Source organism: Budorcas taxicolor, chromosome 10 (genome assembly GCF_023091745.1).
Source record: "Budorcas taxicolor isolate Tak-1 chromosome 10, Takin1.1, whole genome shotgun sequence".
Lineage (NCBI taxonomy): Eukaryota > Metazoa > Chordata > Mammalia > Artiodactyla > Bovidae > Budorcas > Budorcas taxicolor.
Window position 1 is genome coordinate 10871441 of NC_068919.1, and position 20686 is coordinate 10892126.

The 20686-nt window shown below is 42.5% G+C and overlaps 1 protein-coding gene across 2 annotated transcripts in view; it reads left to right on the plus strand.

Annotated features, from left to right (window-relative positions):
* CMYA5 (cardiomyopathy associated 5) overlaps positions 1-20686 on the plus strand; it is a 98448-nt gene that overhangs the window by 40470 nt on the left and 37292 nt on the right. Inside the window, exons 2-5 of one of the 2 annotated variants that reach the window (XM_052646588.1) lie at positions 2879-5199; positions 5500-13385; positions 16202-16297; positions 19947-20180. In XM_052646588.1, coding sequence (XP_052502548.1) covers positions 2879-5199; positions 5500-13385; positions 16202-16297; positions 19947-20180 — 10537 coding nt within the window. Of the gene's footprint in view, positions 1-2878; positions 13386-16201; positions 16298-19946; positions 20181-20686 lie in introns of both variants that reach the window. The other variant, XM_052646587.1, reaches the window with a different exon arrangement.

Below are 20686 nucleotides of genomic sequence, written 5' to 3' on the forward strand. Positions count from 1 at the left end.
AGATAGCCATTTTGCTTTTTTGCATTTCTTTTTCTTGGGGATGGTTTTGATCCCTGTCTCCTGTACAATGTCACGAACCTCCATCCATAGTTCATCAGGCACTCTGTCTATCAGATCTAGGCCCTTAAATCTACTTCTCACTTCCACTGTATGGTCATAAGGGTTTTTAATTTAGGTCATACCTGAATGGTCTAGTGGTTTTCCCTGCTTTCTTCAATTTCAGTCTGAATTTGGCAATAAGGAATTTATGATGTGAGCCACAGTCAGCTCCTGGTCTTGTTTTTGCTGACTGTATAGAGCTTCTCCATCTTTGGGTGCAAAGAATATAATCAATCTGATTTTGGTGTTGACCATATGGTGATGTCATGTGTAGAGTCTTCTCTGGTGTTTTTGGAAGAGGGTGTTTGCTATGACCAGTGTGTTCTCTTGGCAAAACTCTATTAGCCTTTGCCCTGCTTCATTCTGTACTCCCAAGGCCAAATTTGCCTGTTACTCCAGGTGTTTCTTGACTTCCTACTTTTGCATTCCAGTCCCCTATAATGAAAAGGACATCTTTTGGGGTGTTAGTTCTAAAAGGTCTTGTAGGTCTTCAGAGAACTGTTCAACTTCAGCCTCTTCAGCGTTACTGTTTGGGGCATAGACTTGGATTAGCGTGATATTGAATGGTTTGCCTTAGAAATGAACAGAGATCATTCTGTCACTTTTGAGATTGCATCCAAGTACTGCATTTCGGACTCTTTTGTTGACTGTGATGGCTACTCCATTTCTTCTCTGGGCTTCCTGCCCGCAGTAGTAGATATAATGGTCATCTGAGTTAAATTCACCCATTCCAGTCCATCCTAGTTCACTGATTCCTAGAATTATTGGTAAGAAACCTGAATTTAATCATGTATGTTTTTTTGAAGTGGTTTAATTTAATACTTATGTTTAGTGACTTTTGAGCATAGATTTTTTTGTTGTTGTAGAAAAATTATGTTTAAGCCAGTCAGTAGTTTTGTATTTATATCAATCTTTAACTTAAAGGAAATGTAACTGCTGAATTGGTCAGGATGCTGATTTGGTCAGGGATGGTAACACTGGAGGTTTTAAAACTAAGCCTTGAAGAGTAGATAGAATTTAAATATACAGGAAAGCTAGTTTTAGATGGGGGAGAATTGTAGATGGAGGAATGGCATGAGCATGGGGAGGTGGGGCGGTGTAAGAAAATTCCAGAGAAGAGTGCTGTGAAGTCTGAGACAGGCCCAGTCGTATTTCAAAGGGAGAGCCAAAGCCAGCTATCTCTTGAGGGTTAGTGCAAGAGGACCATCTCTCCAAACCAGTTGAATATGACCATGCCTAGGCTCCTATGATGCAGAAAGAAATGGCAATCCATTCCAGTATTCTTGCCTGAGAAATCCTGGGGACAGAGGAGCCTGGAGGGCTGCAGTCCATAGGGTCTCAGAGTCAGACATGACTGAAGTGACTTAGCAGGCTCCTTTGACCCAAGGATTGTATGGAAGACCTGATACTTTGGCCACCTGATGTGAAGAACTGACTCGTTGGAAAAGACCCTGATGATGGGAAATATTGAGGGCAGGAGGAGAAGGGGACGACAGAGGATGAGATGGTTGGGTGGCATCACTGACTCAATGGACATGAGTTTGAGTAAGTTCCGGGAGTTGTTGATGGGCAGGGAAGCCTGGCATGCTGCAGTCCATGGGGTCACAAAGAGTTGGACATGGCTGAGCGACTGAATTGAACTGAACTACATGCGAGGCACATTTCATGTGTGTTAGTGAATTAAATCCTCACAGCAGTCCCATAAGGTAGATTGTGTTGTGACCCCTGGTTTACAGATCAATTGGGTACAGCACAGTAGGCTGCTTTTTTTGTGTGTGATGTATCTGCATTCACTATTTTTCCTCATGGCCCTGACTCACAGTTCCTATAATATACTGGACAGTGAGTTATCTAGTTAAAACAGTAATGTATCAGGTAAGTGTAGGGTGGAAGTGGATACTTGGAAAGAAGGTCAGCTAGGGATCAGAGAGTTAAATATCTTGAATTAATTTTTCTACAGGTATGAGGCATTTACTGACATTTTTGAGTAGGAAGTGGCATGATGACCATTTTTAGTAGAATTGGTCTGAAAAGATAGGCAGGATGAACTGAGGGTGTGAGGAGGGTGGGAGGTAAATGTGATATCAGCTGACCAGTTAGGAAGCTAATGAAATAGTCCATGGCAGAGTGATGTGATAAAAAGCTGGGTCACAGTAGTGATAACAGTAACACGGAGCCACAGATCGAAGAGCCATTATGAAGGTCCTGGTGACTGTTGTCATATAGATAACAGTAAGTGTGAAGAGCTGGAGGAGTCAAAGGAGGCTCACTCTCTGATAGGGTGATAGGCGAAGGTGGTGAATTTATTTCTATCTTTTTATTTTTAAATGTTTGTGTTTGTTTGTTTATTTGGCTGCACAGGGTCTTAGTTGTGGCATTCAGGATCTTTAGTTGCAGCATGTGGGATCTAGGTCTCTGACCAGGGATTGAACCCCAGGCCCCCTGCATTGGGAGCATGGAGTCTTAACCACTGGACCACTGGGTAAGTCCCAAAGGTGGTGAATTTAGAATTAGCTTTTTTTTTTTACTTTTCAGAATATTGATTTCATTCCAGTTTGGGATGTGTTATTGTATTTGGTATCCTGACTTCAATTCTTAAACTTTATTTTGTGTGTGTCCTGGTTTTTGGTATGGATGGCATTATATATCCGTATATTTTAACTTCACATTAATCCTTTACCTAGTAAAAATAGGATCTTTACTTATTATTTAATATGTAATTAAGATGTTATTATTATTAATATATGTAAATTATTAATAATGTTTTAATTTACCGTAGGTTATCAGACCAGGATGAAGAGGGCAAGACCGAGAAGAAATGTATCATATCTGACCCCTCCTTTTCCATGGTAACAGTTCAACGGGAAGATAGTGGTATCACCTGGGAGACCAGTTCAAGTAGGCCTTCCACTCCTTGGGCCTCAGAAGAAAGTCAGACGTCTGGTGTGTGTAGTCTGGAAGGGTCGACTCTGAATTCTCCTCCAGGGAGTGTTTCTTTTATTGTGGATGAAGTTAAAAAGGTTCGGAAAAGAAAACCTAAGTCAAAGCATGGCTCACCATCTCTGCGTCGGAAAGGCAACAAAAAGAGAAATTCTTTCGAATCCCAAGATGCCCCTGCAAACAAAACAAGTCAGGAACTAACCACCCAGAAAGAGAAGTCATCTCCTGGCACTTATGATAAGATGAGAAAAAAGAAGAGCACCTCAAGTACACCTCCCATTACGGGGGCAATATACAAAGAATACAAGCCCTTAGTGTTAAGGCCAGTCTACATAGGAACAGTACAGTATAAAATCAAGATGTTCAATTCTGTTAAAGAAGAATTAATTCCTCTGCAATTTTATGGAACATTGCCAAAGGGTTATGTCATTAAAGAAATCCATTATAGGAAGGGGAAAGATGCATCCATTAGTCTAGAGCCAGAGTCAGGTGATCGTGATCTTAAAGTAGTTTCCAAAACAGGCAAACCAGCAGCCCAAAGCATAGAAGATGTTAAAGGAAAAGAGCTTGCGCCACCCTGGAGAGATGTGTTCTCCAAAGGATCAAAGTCCCTGACCTCCTTATTCGGTCAAGAAGATCAGAAGAAAACTTACGATGATTTTCCCTTAAGGGCTGCATCTGCCACGCAGCACACAGCTTCCTCTCATACAAGTCATGCCATAGCAGAACGGGAATCACAGCTCAGCCCTCCTTGGGTAGTGCCACAAGTGCTGACTGATGAAGCAAAGCCCCGTGAAATGAAGCCTTCCTCTCTTACACCCACTACATCTGTAGCCACGTTCCTGGAAACTGCAAAGGAAGAATCTGAGGCTGATTCACAAGAAACAGTAATTGCAGAGCCTGACTCTTCAGTCTCACTGCCTGTACTGGATGAAGTGAAGATGGAAGACATGTCTTCGATTGACCATTCCATTTCACTAGAGGCAGAGAAGGGTTCTCTGGAATCAGGTGCACTGGGTCTGACAGCCTCTATCCAGGAAGATTTCAGCCCTGGGAGAGAGGAGCTGGATCTGACTTCACGGGAAAGGGCAGAACCAGTAGCTGACCAACTGATCCCTCCTCATCTCAGACTCAAAGGAGAGAAGGAAGAAACTGTGCCCGAGCCATCCATTTCTCTTTCTGAACCTCTAGTATTAGAGGAACCAGACAAGGAAGAGACAGAAATGCCCCTACCAATGGCTGCTACCCCTGAACCTGAAGATTCTAACTTAGTGGAAGAAGAAGAGATCATAGAACTTGATTACCCAGAAAGTCCATCAGTTTCTGAGGAGCCCTTCCCACCACGCTTGGCCCCTGAAGTGGAGGAAAAAGAGGAGACCCTTCTGCTGTTACTGACAACTTCAACACCTGAACAGGTCACCTTGTCTGAGGAAGAAAGAGAGGAAAATGAGTCTGTTTCTACTGATTCTGCTTTTGTGTCAGAGTATTCAGCCCCACAGGATTGGAACTATGAACTAGAGAAGCAAGAAGCTGAGCCAGTTTCTTTACCTCATGTGAAAGCTGTATCTGAACATGCAGTTTTGTCAGAAGAAGAGGATGACAAATTTGAGACTTCCTCCCCAACTTCAGCTTCTATATCTGTCTCACCCTCCACAACTGAGAAAACCCTTGAATGCCAGTCCCCATGGTTTTCAGCAGTTACACCAGAACCCATGATCCTGTCTGGAGAAGAGGTCTCAGGAAGTGGGCGTTACACGCCGGATTCCACATTTGCTTCTGAATTTTTAGTTCCCTCTCAGGCAATGGAAGAGTCACCAAAGAAAACAGTAGACCTTAAGTCCCCATTAAAGTCACAAGGTGTTTCTGAGCCCCTGATTCTGTCAGAAGAAGAGAATGAAGACCCTGGGCTGTGTTCCCCAGAGGTGGCCTTGTTACCTGAACGCTCCCTCCCACCATCCACAACTGAGGGGACTCCTGAATGCCAGGCCCCACCACTTTCAGCCATGACATCTGAACACGCTGTCCTATCAGAAGGAGAGAACCTAGGAAATGAGGGTGTCACACGAGATTCAGCACTGACCTTCCAAAATGCAGTCCCACCAAATGTAAGACAGGAATCCCCAAAGAACATAATTGATGATGTCTCCCTGTTGAAATCAGGTGTTTCTAAACACAAGACTGTGTTAGAAGAAGAGAAGGAAGACGCTGGATTCTATACCCCAGAGGTGGCCTCGTTACCTGAACGCTCCCTCCCACCATCCACAACTGAGGCGACTCCTGAATGCCAGGCCCCACCACTTTCAGCCATGACATCTGAACATGCTGTCCTATCAGGAGAGAACCTAGGAAATGAGGGTGTCACACGAGATTCAGCACTGACCTTCCAAAATGCAGTCCCACCAAATGTAAGACAGGAATCCCCCAAAAACATAATTGATGATGTCTTCCTGTTGAGATCAGAAGGTGTTTCTGAGCACAAAACTGTGTTAGAAGAAGAGAAGGAAGACGCTGGATTCTATACCCCAGAGGTGGCCTCGTTACCTGAATGCTCCCTCCCACCATCCACAACTGAGGGGACTCCTGAATGCCAGGCCCCTCGACTTTCAGCTGCCCCACCTGATCACATGGTCCTCTCGGAAGAAGAGACAGTAGAAATGGAGCGGTACACACCCTCTTCCACCTCTGCTTCTGAACTTTCAGTACCACCGTATGCAATACCGGAATCACAGGAGGAAGAAATTGTCCACACATCCCCTTTAAATCTAAAAGGTTCCTCCTCCCCCATGATTTTCTCAGAAGAAGAGCAAGAAGACATTGGACCTTTTTCTCCAGACTCGGCTTTTGTGTCAGAATTCTCATTTCCACCCTATGCAACAACAAGGAAGAGAGAATTTGAGTGTGATTCTCCAATATGTTTAACATCACCATCTGAACACACTATTTTGTCAGATGAAGACACTGAGGAAACGGAACTTTTTTCTCCAGACTCAGCATCACAAGCTTCCATCCCACCCTATAGGATCCCAGAAATGAACAAAAAGGAAATTGAGCCTGATTCACTGTTAACTGCAATGGCTGCATCAGGATATTCCCGCTTCTCAGAAGCAGATGAGGGAGAAATTGCACCAACAGCGACTACACCTGTACCTGAGCATCTAAGTTCATCCCAGCAGCAAAGAGCTGAACCTTCGATGTCTGCACCTGAAGACTTGAGTCAGCTCCCTTCAACAAATGAAGCAGAGAAAGCAGAAATTAAGCCAGATGCTCAAACAACATCAACATCTGTATCTGAATATCTCATTCTGGCACAGAAGCAGAGAACTCGAACGTATTCAGAACCTGAGCCTGAAGACTCGGTTCCACCAGGTTTTACCAGTGATTCAGAGAGGGGAGAAACCAAGTCTAATTCATCGCTAGCTGCACCACCTGCACAATCACCCACAGTAAAGGAAGAAACCAAACCTGTTTTGCCGGCATCTCAGTGTACAGTTTCACCTGATTCAGTACGTGCAATTAAGAAAGAACAAGAACCCGAAACATCCCTCACTCCAAAATCTGCAGATGAACAGATGGCTTTGTTAAAAGTTGAAAGTAAGGAAGAAATTGTGCCTGATTCTCAAGAAGCTATAGCACATGTATTGCAGGATCAAGAAATGGAGCCTCAGCCTCCAAATGTCCCAGAGTCTGGGATGAAAGATTCAGTTCTGCCTGACTTGGCAGATGAGCCAGAGAAGGATGTCAAACCCAACTTAGCTCCAACTGTGACATCTGAACTAGGACAGAGAAGGTTGTCAGAGAATGAGCCTGAAGTAATGAAGCCATATTCACCTCTAAGGGAAGCATCTTTATCTAGACCAGAGATTTCATCAGTGGTAGAAACAGAAGTGAAACTTGATTCTAAAGTAACTGGTCCACCTGGAGTGCTGCATTCAGCTTCACCAGGAGTGGAACAGGAAGGTGAGCACGGACCACCTGTAGCAGTTTCAGCTTTGTCAGAAGAAATAAAGAAGGAAATTGAACCCAGTGCTTCAATAACCACAACATCTGAGACAAAGCATGATTCAAACTTAACCAAATTAGCAAAAGAAGAAATCCCAACAGACTTACCTCTTACCACCCGTATAGAACATCCAGTCTTAACAAAGGTAGAAAAGAGCGAATTAGGAAGTGGTTTACCACCTGTAGATGAGCATTCACTTTTTAAAGAAGAAGGCAAGGTAGCAATCAAAGCTAGCCCTTCTCCCACTGAAACTGCTGATTCACAATATCCAGCTTGGTCCGAAGTCAAGAAAGAAATTAAATTTGATTTACCTGCAAGCATATCCTCTATATCAGAGCGTTCTGTTGTGTCAAAGGTAGAGACTGAAGACATTAAACCTGGGTTGGCAATAACCAAGACTTTGTCTTCTCAGCATCTAGATGTATCAAAGGAAGCAAGGGTGGAAGACAAACAAGATCTTTCATTTCCTACAGTTCTCGACTCTGAATATTTGGATTTATCACAGAAAAAAAATTCTATGTCTGCCTCAGAGATGTCGGGACCTGAACATGTGCCTTCACTCAGCCCAGGTGGTGAGATAAAGAAAACAGAAACTGAACTTCCTTCCTCACAGAACGTGTCACCTGCACCCAAATATATAGTCCCAAAAGGCAAAGATGAGGTGACAGCAAGTTCTCCTCCTGAGTTGGAACATTTAACACCAGAAGATGTAGCTTCAACATTCTTAACCTTCGGTGGTGATAAGAGGGAACAGGCAGTAGAGACACCCTCTGTAATTCAGGGAGATTTCCGGTCAGAAAAACCAGGTCTCGCTCAGGCACCGCTGTCCATGGAACTTGAGAAGAGAGACGAGACACATCCAGTACCAGAATTACCTGACACTGGGAGTGCTGGCTCAGAATTCGCTGGTGATGTAAGTAGGCAAAGTGGATCCATACAGACGGAACATATAAAATCTCCCCTACCGGAAACAGAGGATTCTGTCTTAGCAAAGGGCCTCCCCGAGCTCAGGAGCCGAGGAGAAGGTAAAGAGGAAAACAGGGAACTTCACGTGTCAGCTACAGTTCCTGAAACTTCAGAGGTTTCTTCATACCTTAGGGAGGAACCTCAGATTCAAGAAATGAAATCTCTCTCTGCTAAGGTCGTTAGCTTAGGATCAAGGGAAGCATTTACCTCTCGACTTGAAGGAGACAGCCTAGAAGAACTTCAGTCATACACTTTATCCGCCAAAGGATCATCAGAAGAGCCGAACCGTTCAGCTGACTTAATAAAAGAAGAAAAACAAGAAATAAGCCCCTTTCAGCCAGCAGGAGATTTGAAGGCACAAGTGACAGAAGGTACTGTAACTAAGCTAAATGAAACTGACCAACCAAACTCATTTCATGTACTGCAGAGTGTAGCAGAGCCATCAAAGGTCGCTTCTTCTGACCTCTTCGTACAACAGAAGCCTGAAGAAGCCCTTGATTCAGATCAAGCTGCTGCATTGCCTGACATAAGCAGGTCTTTTGTAGATAAACAAGACCTGGGTATTAAACAAGTTTTGTTTATGAAAGAAAATTTGCCTTTGGAAGAATCAAAATTACTTCTGACAACTGAACGTACAGATGTTAGAGAAACACACATGAAAGAGGCCCTTATGTCTCCAAAGGATGAAAACTGGATGCTGAAAAAGCCAGAAAGAGACTTGGTAAGTCATCACGAAGAAAGAGTCATGGGATCTGTGCAGCTGGGTTCTTCTGGTACCAGTGACCTGATGACAGGGCAGCTCAAGACTGCTCTGCCACAGAAAGACCAGACGCCTGAAATCAGAAAGCAAGTTCTGCCACCTTCTGCAGAAGAACCTCACTTAGCATTCCAAGAACCAGTGTCTACTCTTGATACCTCCCGTGATAATATAGAGACCTTAGCAACTGAAACTTACTCTTCTGAAGACATAAAGCTGGCCCCCAAACCAAAATCTTTAGTTGCAGCTGGAAATGTGGAGAGAAGTGAGGCAGAAGTGAAGCAGACCCTTTCTTTTGTTGGGGGTGAAAGTTTGGTAGCAGAGAAAGCAAACACAGAAATTTCCAGGCCTTGCAAAGAAGACAGCCAGGAAGAAATCAAAATACCTTATGAAGGAGGCCTCCAGAAACCAGTGTCTGGCCCATCAATGGAGCAAGTCAAATCAGAAACTCCTCCCTCTCTTGTCAAAGCTGCCCGTGTCTTGGCTGAAGAGGCAGAACCTGCACTGGGCATTGAAAAAGAAGCACATGGCCGTATATCCCCTTTGCTTGGAGAGAAGCCATCAGAAGAATCCAACGTGGTTCAGCCAAAGGTTGCAGATAATGCTAATGAGAGAGGGAAACCACCATCCGTAGTGAAAGCACCCACACAAATAAAACCACTCTCCTCAACCCAAGAAAATGAAGAACCTCAACCTCTAGAGTCACCTGAGGTGATACAAAAGCCGCCCAAGGAGCAGAAGGCAGTGGAGCCAAGCATCTCTGAGGAGAAGGGAAAGAAAGGAATTTCATCTTTCACATCATGGGTGTCCAGTTTCTTTTTTAGATCAAGCACTCAAGATAACAAAGTTGCTGAAAAAGAAGATTTAGAAGCTCAGCCCAGCCCATCTGAAGAAAAAACAGTGACTGTGATAGATTCTGAAGGTCCTGCTCCAGCTGACGTTCATGGAACTGAGAAGCCAGTGGATCATCTATTCCCAGAGGCCAAACCTAAAACTGCTTCAGAATCCACAGATTCTTTAGTTAAATCTGGTGAGCTTCAAGATTTTAAAGAAAAACCCGCATTGTTATCAAATGTAGAAGTCTCGCCACAGCCAAAATCCAAGTTTGAGGCATCTAGTGACGATTATGGAAAGAAAGAGGTCCTAGACTATTCAGAAGAAATGGACCTGACCTCAGTAGTTACTTCTGCTGATGGTGAAGGACATCTTAGAATCCAATCGTATTCTCCCATGAGTGAGAAATCCATTATGGAAGAAGGCAAAAATGCTCTTCCTCTTCATGTCACTGACAGTAAAAGACTCCAGAAGCCAGAAATCGCCCCTCGATCTAAATGGAATATTTCTATTCTTAAAGAAGAGCCAAGACGTGATCAAAAAGGAAAACCACTCTTATCTGTTGATGCAACAGATAAGGTGCCACAACAGCCAGAACCAGCTTCATCGAGCTTTGGAAGTAAAACTATCACAGAGGAATCAGAGAAGCTGGAGTCAGTAATTTTGCCAGGAGAAGAACCTAAAGGCATTTTAATTGATCTTGATGAAGACAGACTAGGGAAAGAGATGCCAAAACCCATTTCCTTGAAAATTTCTGAAGGGGAAATAAAACTCAGATCTGTTAGCCCAGCTGAGGAGAAAGGTAACTTGGGAATGAGATCATATTCCTTGGCAGAAAAGAAGGCGCTGGCAGAAAAACAAGAGACAGCAGCCCCATTAGACCATAGAAAAATTAATGAAATAGAAAAGGCAAAAATTATACATGGGCCTAGCCCTGTTAAATTGGAAGAACCAAAAGCTGCTACTGTGCGGCAGCAAGTCTATCAAAATGAAGACCACAAAGAAAGATACAAAATTATTGAGGAGGAGAAAGGAGAAGAAAAAGAAGGGCAGTCACATGCATTTTCAGAAGGGAGAGAGCAGGAAATACAGCCATATTCCATAAGTATAGCCAGACATCAGCCCGAAGAGTCAGATATCTCTTTCCGTCTTACTTGGGGTGAAACCCAACCATTTTTATTAGTTAAAACTACAGAAGCTGCTGAAACATCAGAAACCACGATCTCAGAGGCTTACTCTGAAATCAGGGAAACAAAGGCAGTAGGAAGTCAACCACATCCATTAGAAGAACGAGAAGTTTTGGTGGAGGAAACCAAGGCTTTCCTTCCAGTGGATCTTCCTTATCATGATGAAATAAATGAGCCCTCTTTACCTAAGGAAGGAAACCTGGTACTGGAAAAGTCAAGCAGGGATGTGGTGACTCACAGTGAAGAAAAGGGACAGGTCATAGTGTCAGAGCTGCCAAAAGGTGGCTCAGTTGGTACTGCAAAAGAAAGTAAACAAGGCTCTCCATCTAAAGAATCTGAAAGGATTTTAGATCGTCCTTTTGGCGAAACAAAGAGCTTAGAAACACCTTCATATCTGTTGTCATCTGTGAAACCGCAAACACTTGCTTCAGGAGCATCTCCAGAAGTTAGTCCAGAGAAGAAACAAGAACAACCACGGTCAGAAGTGACTCCAGATAGGCCTACAGTCCTTACTACTCAAACATCTAAAGATCTAACATCTGAAATGTTTGAACAGCCTGTTCTTGTTTCAAAACACCACTTGGAGGCTGTAGAAGATTCCCAAGTATATGAACCATGCCCTTCAGCAAGCAGTAACTATGCTCAATTTATAACTAATGCAACAATCAGGGCTGATGAGGTGGTTTCTAAGGAGCCTGAAGACACAAGCGTAAGAGATGAAGAATTTACAGTGACTAGTAAGCCAGCTGGACTTTCTGAAGAGCAAAAGAGTGCCTTCAGTATCATTTCTGAAGGTTGTGAGATACTGAATATTCATGCTCCTGCATTTATTTCTTCAGTTGATCAGGAAGAAAGTGAACAAATGCAAGATAAGTTAGAATATTTGGAAGAGAAGATCTCATTTAAGCCTATACTCCTCCATGATGAGAGTGAGGAAATTGCTTGCCATAAAACACTACAGAGTAAGTTAGAAGATTCTGATATAAAAGTTATATCATTGAAAGAAGACCAACAGAAGGAAATTCATACAGCCAAAGAGGAGATACCCACAGACTCCGAAACTGGTGATTTAGCCTTTAATCAGCCCACAAGTCCCGATGAAGAGGATTACTTTGAAAAATATACATTGATTGATTATAACATCTCCCCTGACCCAGAAAAACAGAGAGCACCATGGAAATTAGAGGCAGGACTATCAAAGGAAGTTCCAGAAGAAACTGTCTCTTTCCCAGAACATTCAGAGAAAGGTGCCCTAGAACATGAGTATGACTTGGTGAAATTAGATGAAAGTTTCTATGGACTTGAAAAGGACTACAGCAAATTATCTGACCCAGAGACCCAAAAGTCTTTGGTTATCCAAAAATTAACAGACAGAGATGCTCCAAAGAGCACAGACAGAGACGTGGACTCAAAGTCACCTGGGATGCCTTTATTTGATGAAGAGGAAGGAGTTTTGTCACGAACTCAGATATTTCCTACCACTGCAAAAGCCATCAATCCTGAACTTCTGGAGGAGCCACCTGCACTTGCATTTTTATACAAAGATCTGTATGAAGAAGCAGTTGGAGAGAAAAAGAAAGAAGGAGAGACAGCTTCTGAAGGTGACAGTGTGAATTCTGAAGCTTCATTTCCAAGCAGAAATTCTGACACTGAAGATGGAACAGGAATATATTTTGAGAAGTACATACTCAGAGATGACATTCTGCATGACACTTCTGTAACTGAAAAGGACCAAGGCCAAGGTCTCGAAGAAAAGCCAATTGGTAAGGATGATTCATACCAACCAATAACTACAGAAGGGGAAATCTGGGGCAAGTTTGCAACTATTGGCAGGGAGGAGAGTCTGGAGGAAAAACAGAAAGCAGCTTACAGGGAAGGAGAATCAGTAGGCCACATGGAGACTCTTGACAGTGTAGCCATGCAGAGGAAAGCTCCCATCACTGAGGAAGTGAGAGTGGTTACCCAGAGAATAAGCTATGCGGTTCCATTTGAAGACACTCATCATGTCCTGGAGAGAGTAGATGAAACAAGCGGTCAGACTAATGAAGCAGCAAATGCAAACCCAGAGGTCAGTCTGAATGTCCCAGTGCAAGTGTCCTTCCCAGAGGAAGAATTTGCATCCGGTGCAACTTGCATGCAAGAAACACTGCAAGAAGAACCTCAAATAATGGTTCCTCCTGAGCCAAGTGGAGACTGGGTCCGCAGTAGCCCTGTTCAGGATGAGTATGAATTTGCTGAATCCCTGAATTATGAAGTGGTTACTCAAGACACTCTTTCTGAAGACCTATATTCAGAGTCCACCCCTGAAGATGTGTTATCTCAAGGAAAAGAATCCTTTGAACATGTCAGTGAAAATGAACTTGTGACTGGAGCAGAACAAGGAAAGTCTGCTGAACAGAAAGAGTTGGGCATAGAGATGGCAGAACAAGACCAGTCACTATCAGAGTTGGTAACGGAGAAGGAACAAAAGGAAATGAAAACATCTCAGATTGACACATATTGCTACACATGCAGAAGCCCAATTTCTGCTGTTGACACGATGCTTGGCACTCACAAGGACCATGAGATTTCAACACTTGATACAGCTATAAGTGCTGTAAAGGTAAATAGATTTTAAAGTGTATAAGTGTGTAATCATACGTAGACAATTAATCTGTTTTCTCAATTTAAAAAATGACCAATATTTGATACATTCATCTTTAGGCATAATAGTCTGAAAAAAAAACTTAAGAATAGTTCCCTAGTTATTTAGTTAACATCACTTTGACAGGCATTTACTGGGTACATAATATGTGCCAGTTTTTTTTTTTTTTCTAAATTCTCTGTATACCAGGATAAATAACTGGCATTCCCAGTTAACTGTCTTTGAGGTCTCTTATATTATAAAAGTAGCCCTTAACATTATCCAAAAAAGAAATAATTTTAAATACAAAAATACATGTTAGAGTATAGAACAAAATTTATTTTCTATTATCTACAGTATGATCCTTTAAAAATATACATTATATCATATTAAACAATTTTACTACAAGCTTTATAAATGCTCAAGACAGTAAGATATTTAAAATTTTGATTTTCTCCACATTTCTTCTTTGTTTATAAAATTGATGGTAGAAATGGAAAGTTTTTGCATTCCTTCTGGCTATGTCTATAGACTCCCAATGTTAGAAAGTTAGTCACAACACCTATCCTTATAAATATCTTACTTCTTAGAAATACTATTGGAACTCAAACACTTAGTCTTTAAGATTCTTACCTACCTTTCAATAGCCTTCTAACTGGAATCTGCACTCTTATTTCATCAATCTATTCTCCATGCAGTAGCAGAATGATCTAAAATTGCAAGTAATAGCAAGAACTGAGCACTTAACTATGGGCCAGGCAATATGTTAAGTTCTTTATATACAGGATATTGTTTAATTCTCACAAAAATCCTGTCACTGTCTTTGATTTGGAGGTAACAGAATGGGCTCAGAGAGCCCATTAAGTCCAAGATCATAGAAGACAGAACTAGGACTGGTACCCGGATCTGTCTGATGCCAGAGCGCGTGCTTTTGATGTGCATCTCTGTTACTCTGCTCAGGGCCTTTGTAACGGTAGTGGTTTTCAATATGATCATTCAGTTAGGTCACTGATAATTGTCAGATTCATTTTGATTCAGTAGGATAACACATTTGAATCTTGGATTTTTTTTTTTCTGGAAAAATAATCCTTCTCAACTTGTATGATATTGGTCCTATTTTTACAGTGTGAAATTTTGTTGAAACTTTACCTAGTCAAGTTTGGGGGTAGGCCGTGGTTCAATTTCTTTTTGGACTCTCAGGCATTCAGATGGCATCAGCACCAATGAAACATGTCCCGTTCTTTGGTTTTGTTAACTAACAACTACTGGGTACTGTCAGCAGAAAGAAGACTTTTTTCCAGCCTTCTTAATTATGTTCTGTTTATCTCTGTGAGTTTTAGAAATTAAAAAAATAATTCTGTCTAAATCCTGTCAATTTAAAACAAATTTCAGAAGCAGAGAGAGATATGATGTCTCCTGCCTTAAAACCATTTTAAAGTTCTTTTTATTTTTCTCCGGACCTTCTCCAAAGAGTATCAACAGAAAGTGCAAAACAAATTGACTAAGCCAGAGACTTGCTTCGTTCATTAAATGGACTGTGAAGACTGAGTTGGTTGGCACTTTTTAAAAATTAAAAATAAATTTAAGAAGTTGTCACTTGAGAATTCTCTAGCATCTTGTGAGTGGCCATTTGTGATTTTTCGGGAACTGACGGCTGCATTTGTAGATTATCCAGGTCCTGGCTTCTCCCTCCACTCTATCCCCGTTGTGGTGGATTATCTTTTATCTGTCATTTATTTCTTCCATCACTCTCTTCCTTCCCTCTTTCTCTCTCCCTTCCTATTCCATGTTAAGAGCTGTGCTCATCATAGGGAATAAAAACAAAAATAAAGGAACCTGGACTTGTAGCTCCCCCAAATCACACAGCATCCTGGAAATGCAGTGTTCTGAGTGAGAAACCCTCTGGGAGTGAATGAAATGGTGGAGGGGGACTGGAGAGATGGCGAAGATGTCTTGAGAAGGTGCAGCTTTGGCGAGCCTAAATAGGATAGAGTTCTAACAAACCAGGGCAGGGAGGACATTCTAGACACAGGGATTGCCTTCTAAAAAGGCACATAGGTGAGAGAATCCTGGAGCCCTGTAGAGAAGAGGCGGGGGCGTGAGCAGGAAGCAGAGAACCAGATCCCAAAGGGACTTCCCACAGTGTAATCTCTCCATCGTTCTGTGGATAGTGAATCAGGTGGATGGAAGCTCTTTTATTCTGTGTTGTTAAGTTTTGCAGGAAAGATCACAGCTACCTTTATAACTAATACGTACTGTTGAGGGTCATTAGAATCTTCAGATCTCTTTAGTAGATAGTTTTCATTGTTTGGTGTGCTAGATTTCAGGCCTGGTGACTTCTCAGGGTCATGTGAGGCAAGTGCACCTGGAACCATTGGTGCAAATGTGAGGAGGTTTCTCAGCTATGTTGGACCAGTGCAGAGAAAAGTCTGCTATCTAGGAAGAAAGACAGTGTATAAAAATTGAGGCCTTACTAAGGAGAAAGAATTCAATTCATAGTTTACTAAAACAAGTATACTTTGAATTCACCAGCTGACCAAGAAGGCCTTCCTCATGCATAGGAAAATAAACTGTTAATTGCTGTCACTCATAAGCTTCCTAATTGTTTATCAGACATTACCTATATAGTCAATTTAGATGAAGCAGCAAAGAAAATTTAAAAGTTGATTTGTTTGTGAACATGATATAGTGTATCTCTACCAAACATACTAAATTTATAAGGAAATTGGAACTCTCTGCTTGAAGTTCTTTTCTCAAATGTCATATACTAAGGATAGCTTCATTCTTTTCTTCAGGTTCAATTAGCGGACTTTCTAGAAGATTTGCAAGAAAAATCCTTGAGGATTGAAGCCTTTGTTAGTGAGATAGAATCCTTTTTTAATACCATTGAGGTAAGTTACCTTTTCCTTTTTACTTTATCCCAATTCGCTTAAAACATCACAAGTAAATAAAGCTAAAATGACCTGAATTTGGGTTTGTGTGTGCATTTGTGGTTTGCCATTGTTGGTTTTGTTCCATTAAAAGTAGTCCCTAAATCTTCCCTCTGTGTTATCAGTGAGATTACTTCCTGTCTAAGGATAAATGATGTGCCCTTAAAAACACATGCACATATGCAAATAGGGTACTAACTATGATAGGGCAAACACTTTACATGCTTGTCCAATTTGATCCTTACAGTAACCATATGAAATGGGAGTTATTTTTGCTCCCATTTTATAGGTAAGAAACTGAGATTTAGAGTTAAGTATATTACCCAAGGTCATAGTAAGTTTATAGCCAAGATTGGAACTTACTTGCTCTACCATCCTGCCTTTCACTGGGTTAGCTCTGCAGAGATGCTCTAAAGCATTGTCCAGTGTTCCATGCTAAGGACAGATGAGTGTCTCTCATGGTACCACTGTCTTTGATGAGTTCATGCCGACCCTGCTCTCTCTGGAGTGAAAGAAGGGGATAGGAACGCTCCTTTGATATATAAATTCAGCCCATGCTGGGGTCCAGCCCCCGCAGGATCCAGGGTAACCCTCAGGAGAAATGGCGTTGGTGAATGATTTAGAGCAAGATAAAGAATATCAATAACCTCAGATATGCAGATGACACCACCCTTATGGCAGAAAGTGAAGAGGAACTAAAAAGCCTCTTGATGAAAGTGAAAGAGGAGAGCAAAAAACTTGGCTTAAAGCTCAACATTCAGAAAACAAAGATCATGGCATCCGGTCCCATCACTTCATGGGAAATAGATGGGGAAACAGTAGAAACAGTGTCAGACTTTAGTTTTTGGGCTCCAAAATCACTGCGGATGGTGACTGCAGCCATGAAATTAAAAGATGCTTACTCCTTGGAAGAAAAGTTATGACCAACCTAGATAGCATATTCAAAAGCAGAGACATTACTTTGCCGACTAAGGTCCGTCTAGTCAAGGCTATGGTTTTTCCAGTAGTCATGTATGGATGTGAGAGTTGGACTGTGAAGAAGGCTGAGCGCCGAAGAATTGATGCCTTTGAACTGTGGTGCTGGAGAAGACTCTTGAGAGTCCCTTGGACTGCAAGGAGATCCAACCAGTCCTTTCTGAAGGAGATCAACCCTGGGATTTCTTTGGAAGGAATGATGCTAAAGCTGAAGCTCCAGTACTTTGGCCACCTCATGCGAAGAGTTGACTCATTGGAAAAGACTCTGATGCTGGGAGGGATTGGGGGCAGGAGAGAAGGGGATGACAGAGGATGAGATGGCTGGATGGCATCACTGATTCGATGGACGTGAGTCTGAGTGAACTCCGGGAGTTGGTGATGGACAGGGAGGCCTGGCGTGCTGTGATTCATGGGGTCGCGAAGTGTCAGACACGACTGAGCGACTGAACTGAACTGGACGGAACTGAAAGAAAGAATGTTGTAGATAAGAAAATAGAGGAGAGAAAGAGGCTGATATTCCTTGGTTTACACAGAAAGCCAATAAAGCCCCGAGACAAGGAGCTTGCTCTGTTCACGGAGGCCGTAGGTGCCCTACCGTTCTCCTGAGGGATTGAAGACACAGAACATCTTCCTGTTCAGGTCCTAGAAACCCAGGCAGATAAGTGAACACAGAGAGCCTCTATGCTCCAAGGGATCAGCCTGAAAAAGAGAGTAAGAGAGAGAAAGAAAGAAAAAAAAAAAGACGGGGTGACCAAGCTTCGGTGAGCGAGGCCCATTACTTTATTTTCAAAAGGGACTTTTATACCTTGACTTGTACATAGAGGGAAATAAAAGATGCAAGGTCATGCAGAATCAGCCCAAACACTCCAGCAGTTTTGCCCTTATCGAAGCCAGGATTTTTTCTGCATACCTTTCCCACAAATGATGTTGTGTACATTGTCTTCTGGCCTTCGAGGCCTGTGAACATTTTATGACCCTCTTTTGATAAAGGCTGCTCAACCAGAAAACTTATTTTCCCTCAAAGTGTTTTTTCTTTATATTTCTAATCTATGTCATCCTCAGAAAATGCTAAACAGAGTTACATTTCTCACGGAGCAAAGGTGCAGTGAGTTACAAGAAAGAACCAATTAGCTCAAAGGCCTGATGTGGTTACTTTCAAGGCTACACTTGTTTTTCTTACATTCCAACTATGTTAACTAATGCACTCCCAGGTGCACAGTGGATAAGAGATATGGGAACTTAGCAACAAGCATTGGTCCAATAATGAAATCCTACACCAGCACCACTCTAATAACTTTTAACTCTTTGAAAGGGTCTATGTTTTAGGCTTCCTGTACCTCTCACAGTTGGGAGGCTGTGAATAATCACAAGCATAGCTGCAAGAGTCTGGATAAACCTGCCAAGCAAGCTAGAATGCTAACAGAGGGGGTTTGATTTGAAATATTCCTCTCATGTCCAGGAGACTTATTAGCTAGAGCCTTAAGTTGATTTTCTCCAGAGAAAGGTGGTCAGGGATAGCCCCCTGTTAATGTCAGGAGAGTTGGTGAAAGTCATAAAATAATAAAACAGACAGATTCTGGTTTGGTGGTAGATGCTCGAGCTGGTCTAGGGAGCACCTCAAGTCCTGAAGCCTTGCTTATCAGGTCTCTTCCGCATGACCTTGTCATGGGTGGGATGGCCCGTGCTGGCTCCCGACAAGCCCAGACATCCTTACTTATCAGTCAGTATTGACAGACTTCTGTGGGAGGCTGGAGTGCAGTTTCCCCATCACTCCTCGTTCTAGCTTGCTTGTGAAAGGTCTGCTTAACTCCTGCTGTAAATCAGTTAAGTGAAAGTGAAGTCGCTCCGTCGTGTCTGACTCTCTGCAACCCCATGCACTGTAGCCTACCAGGCTCCTAAGTCCATGGGATTTTCCAGGCAAGAGTACTGGACGGGGGTGCCCCTGCTGGTTATTTTTAGTGCTGTTGCTGCCCAACCTCCACTGCCACCAAAGTGTTCCTTTCAGACAGTAAACAATATGATCACCTCATCACTAGCCCTCTAGTCAGGAAAATCCTGTGGATGGAGGAGCCCGGCTGGGTAAGTCCATGGGGTCACAAAGAGTCGGACATGACTGAGAAACTGTCACACACGCTAGTCAGGACAGCTAAGCATCAGAGTTTGTCCAGACAAGCCATGTGGTTTCTCCGACTCTAGCAGAAGGTGCCTCTTCCCTGGAGAGCATCTGTGGCTGTGGCACCCTGTCCAGTATCCTCGCTGTTTCCTCCTCCACACTCTGATTTTAGTATAGTGGGAAAGATGGCACTGAACCCTCTTGGCTACCTGATCTTCATTCATTGTGATGCCAGGTTTTGTCGTGTGGGAATGCAGGTGGGCAAGACTTCCCTACAGATATTTTTTTGTGTGTGTTTCATTAACTAAATCCTTCTAGATTGTCTCTTCTTACAGTGAATTCTGTTGCAGAGATAACTATGGCAAAGGAGGTTGATAGGCTGAAAATTCAGATTGTGTACATCATCTGTGATTCTCTTACCAGAATGCCCAAGATTAATTCTTTAAAAGGCTAGTGTTTCTCGTGAAAAATACATATACTTCTTTTTTCACTCAGAATTGGTTTTTTGTTTTTAATTTTTAGGAAAACTGTAGTAAAAATGAGAAACGGCTAGAAGAACAGAATGAGGAAATGATGAAGAAGGTTTTAGCACAATATGATGAGAAAGCCCAGAGCTTTGAAGAAGTGAAGAGAAAGAAGATGGAGTTCCTGCATGACCAGATGGTCCATTTTCTGCAGAGCATGGACACTGCCAAGGACACCCTGGAGACCATCGTGAGAGAAGCCGAGGAGCTTGACGAGACCGTTTTCTTGACTGTAAGCACCATTTCAAACAGATCCAGACACCTTGAACCCAGTCTGGCCCAAGTCTATTTTTAAAAATTCAACTTTTGCTATTTTCTGAGATCATATATATCTCTCTGGGGAGTTTCTATAATTCTCATTTAAAAATTATTAGGGCATGCCAGATGCTCATGGAAAAGGTCCATCCAGTCCTTAAAGCCGTAACACCCAGATCCAGCGAAAGGGCACATGGAAGCCAGCCTGCAGCAGCATCTGTCCGTTCTGTCACAACGATTGATCGCCTTCTAAGAGGGAGGGAAAGCAGCCTGAAAACTTTATTTGTGCTATGCTGCCTGTAGGTGCAGGCCTGATCTTGCCGTGCCCGTCCCCACTCCATGCCCTAATCTGAAATGACCTCTTGACCATGCCCTCTGAGCCTCACCGAGCGGAGAGCAACATTTTGGTACGCTTTCAGCATGCAAAAGAAAGACATAGAATGATACCTCTTTTAGATATCATGTTAATCTTTTTACAAGGGT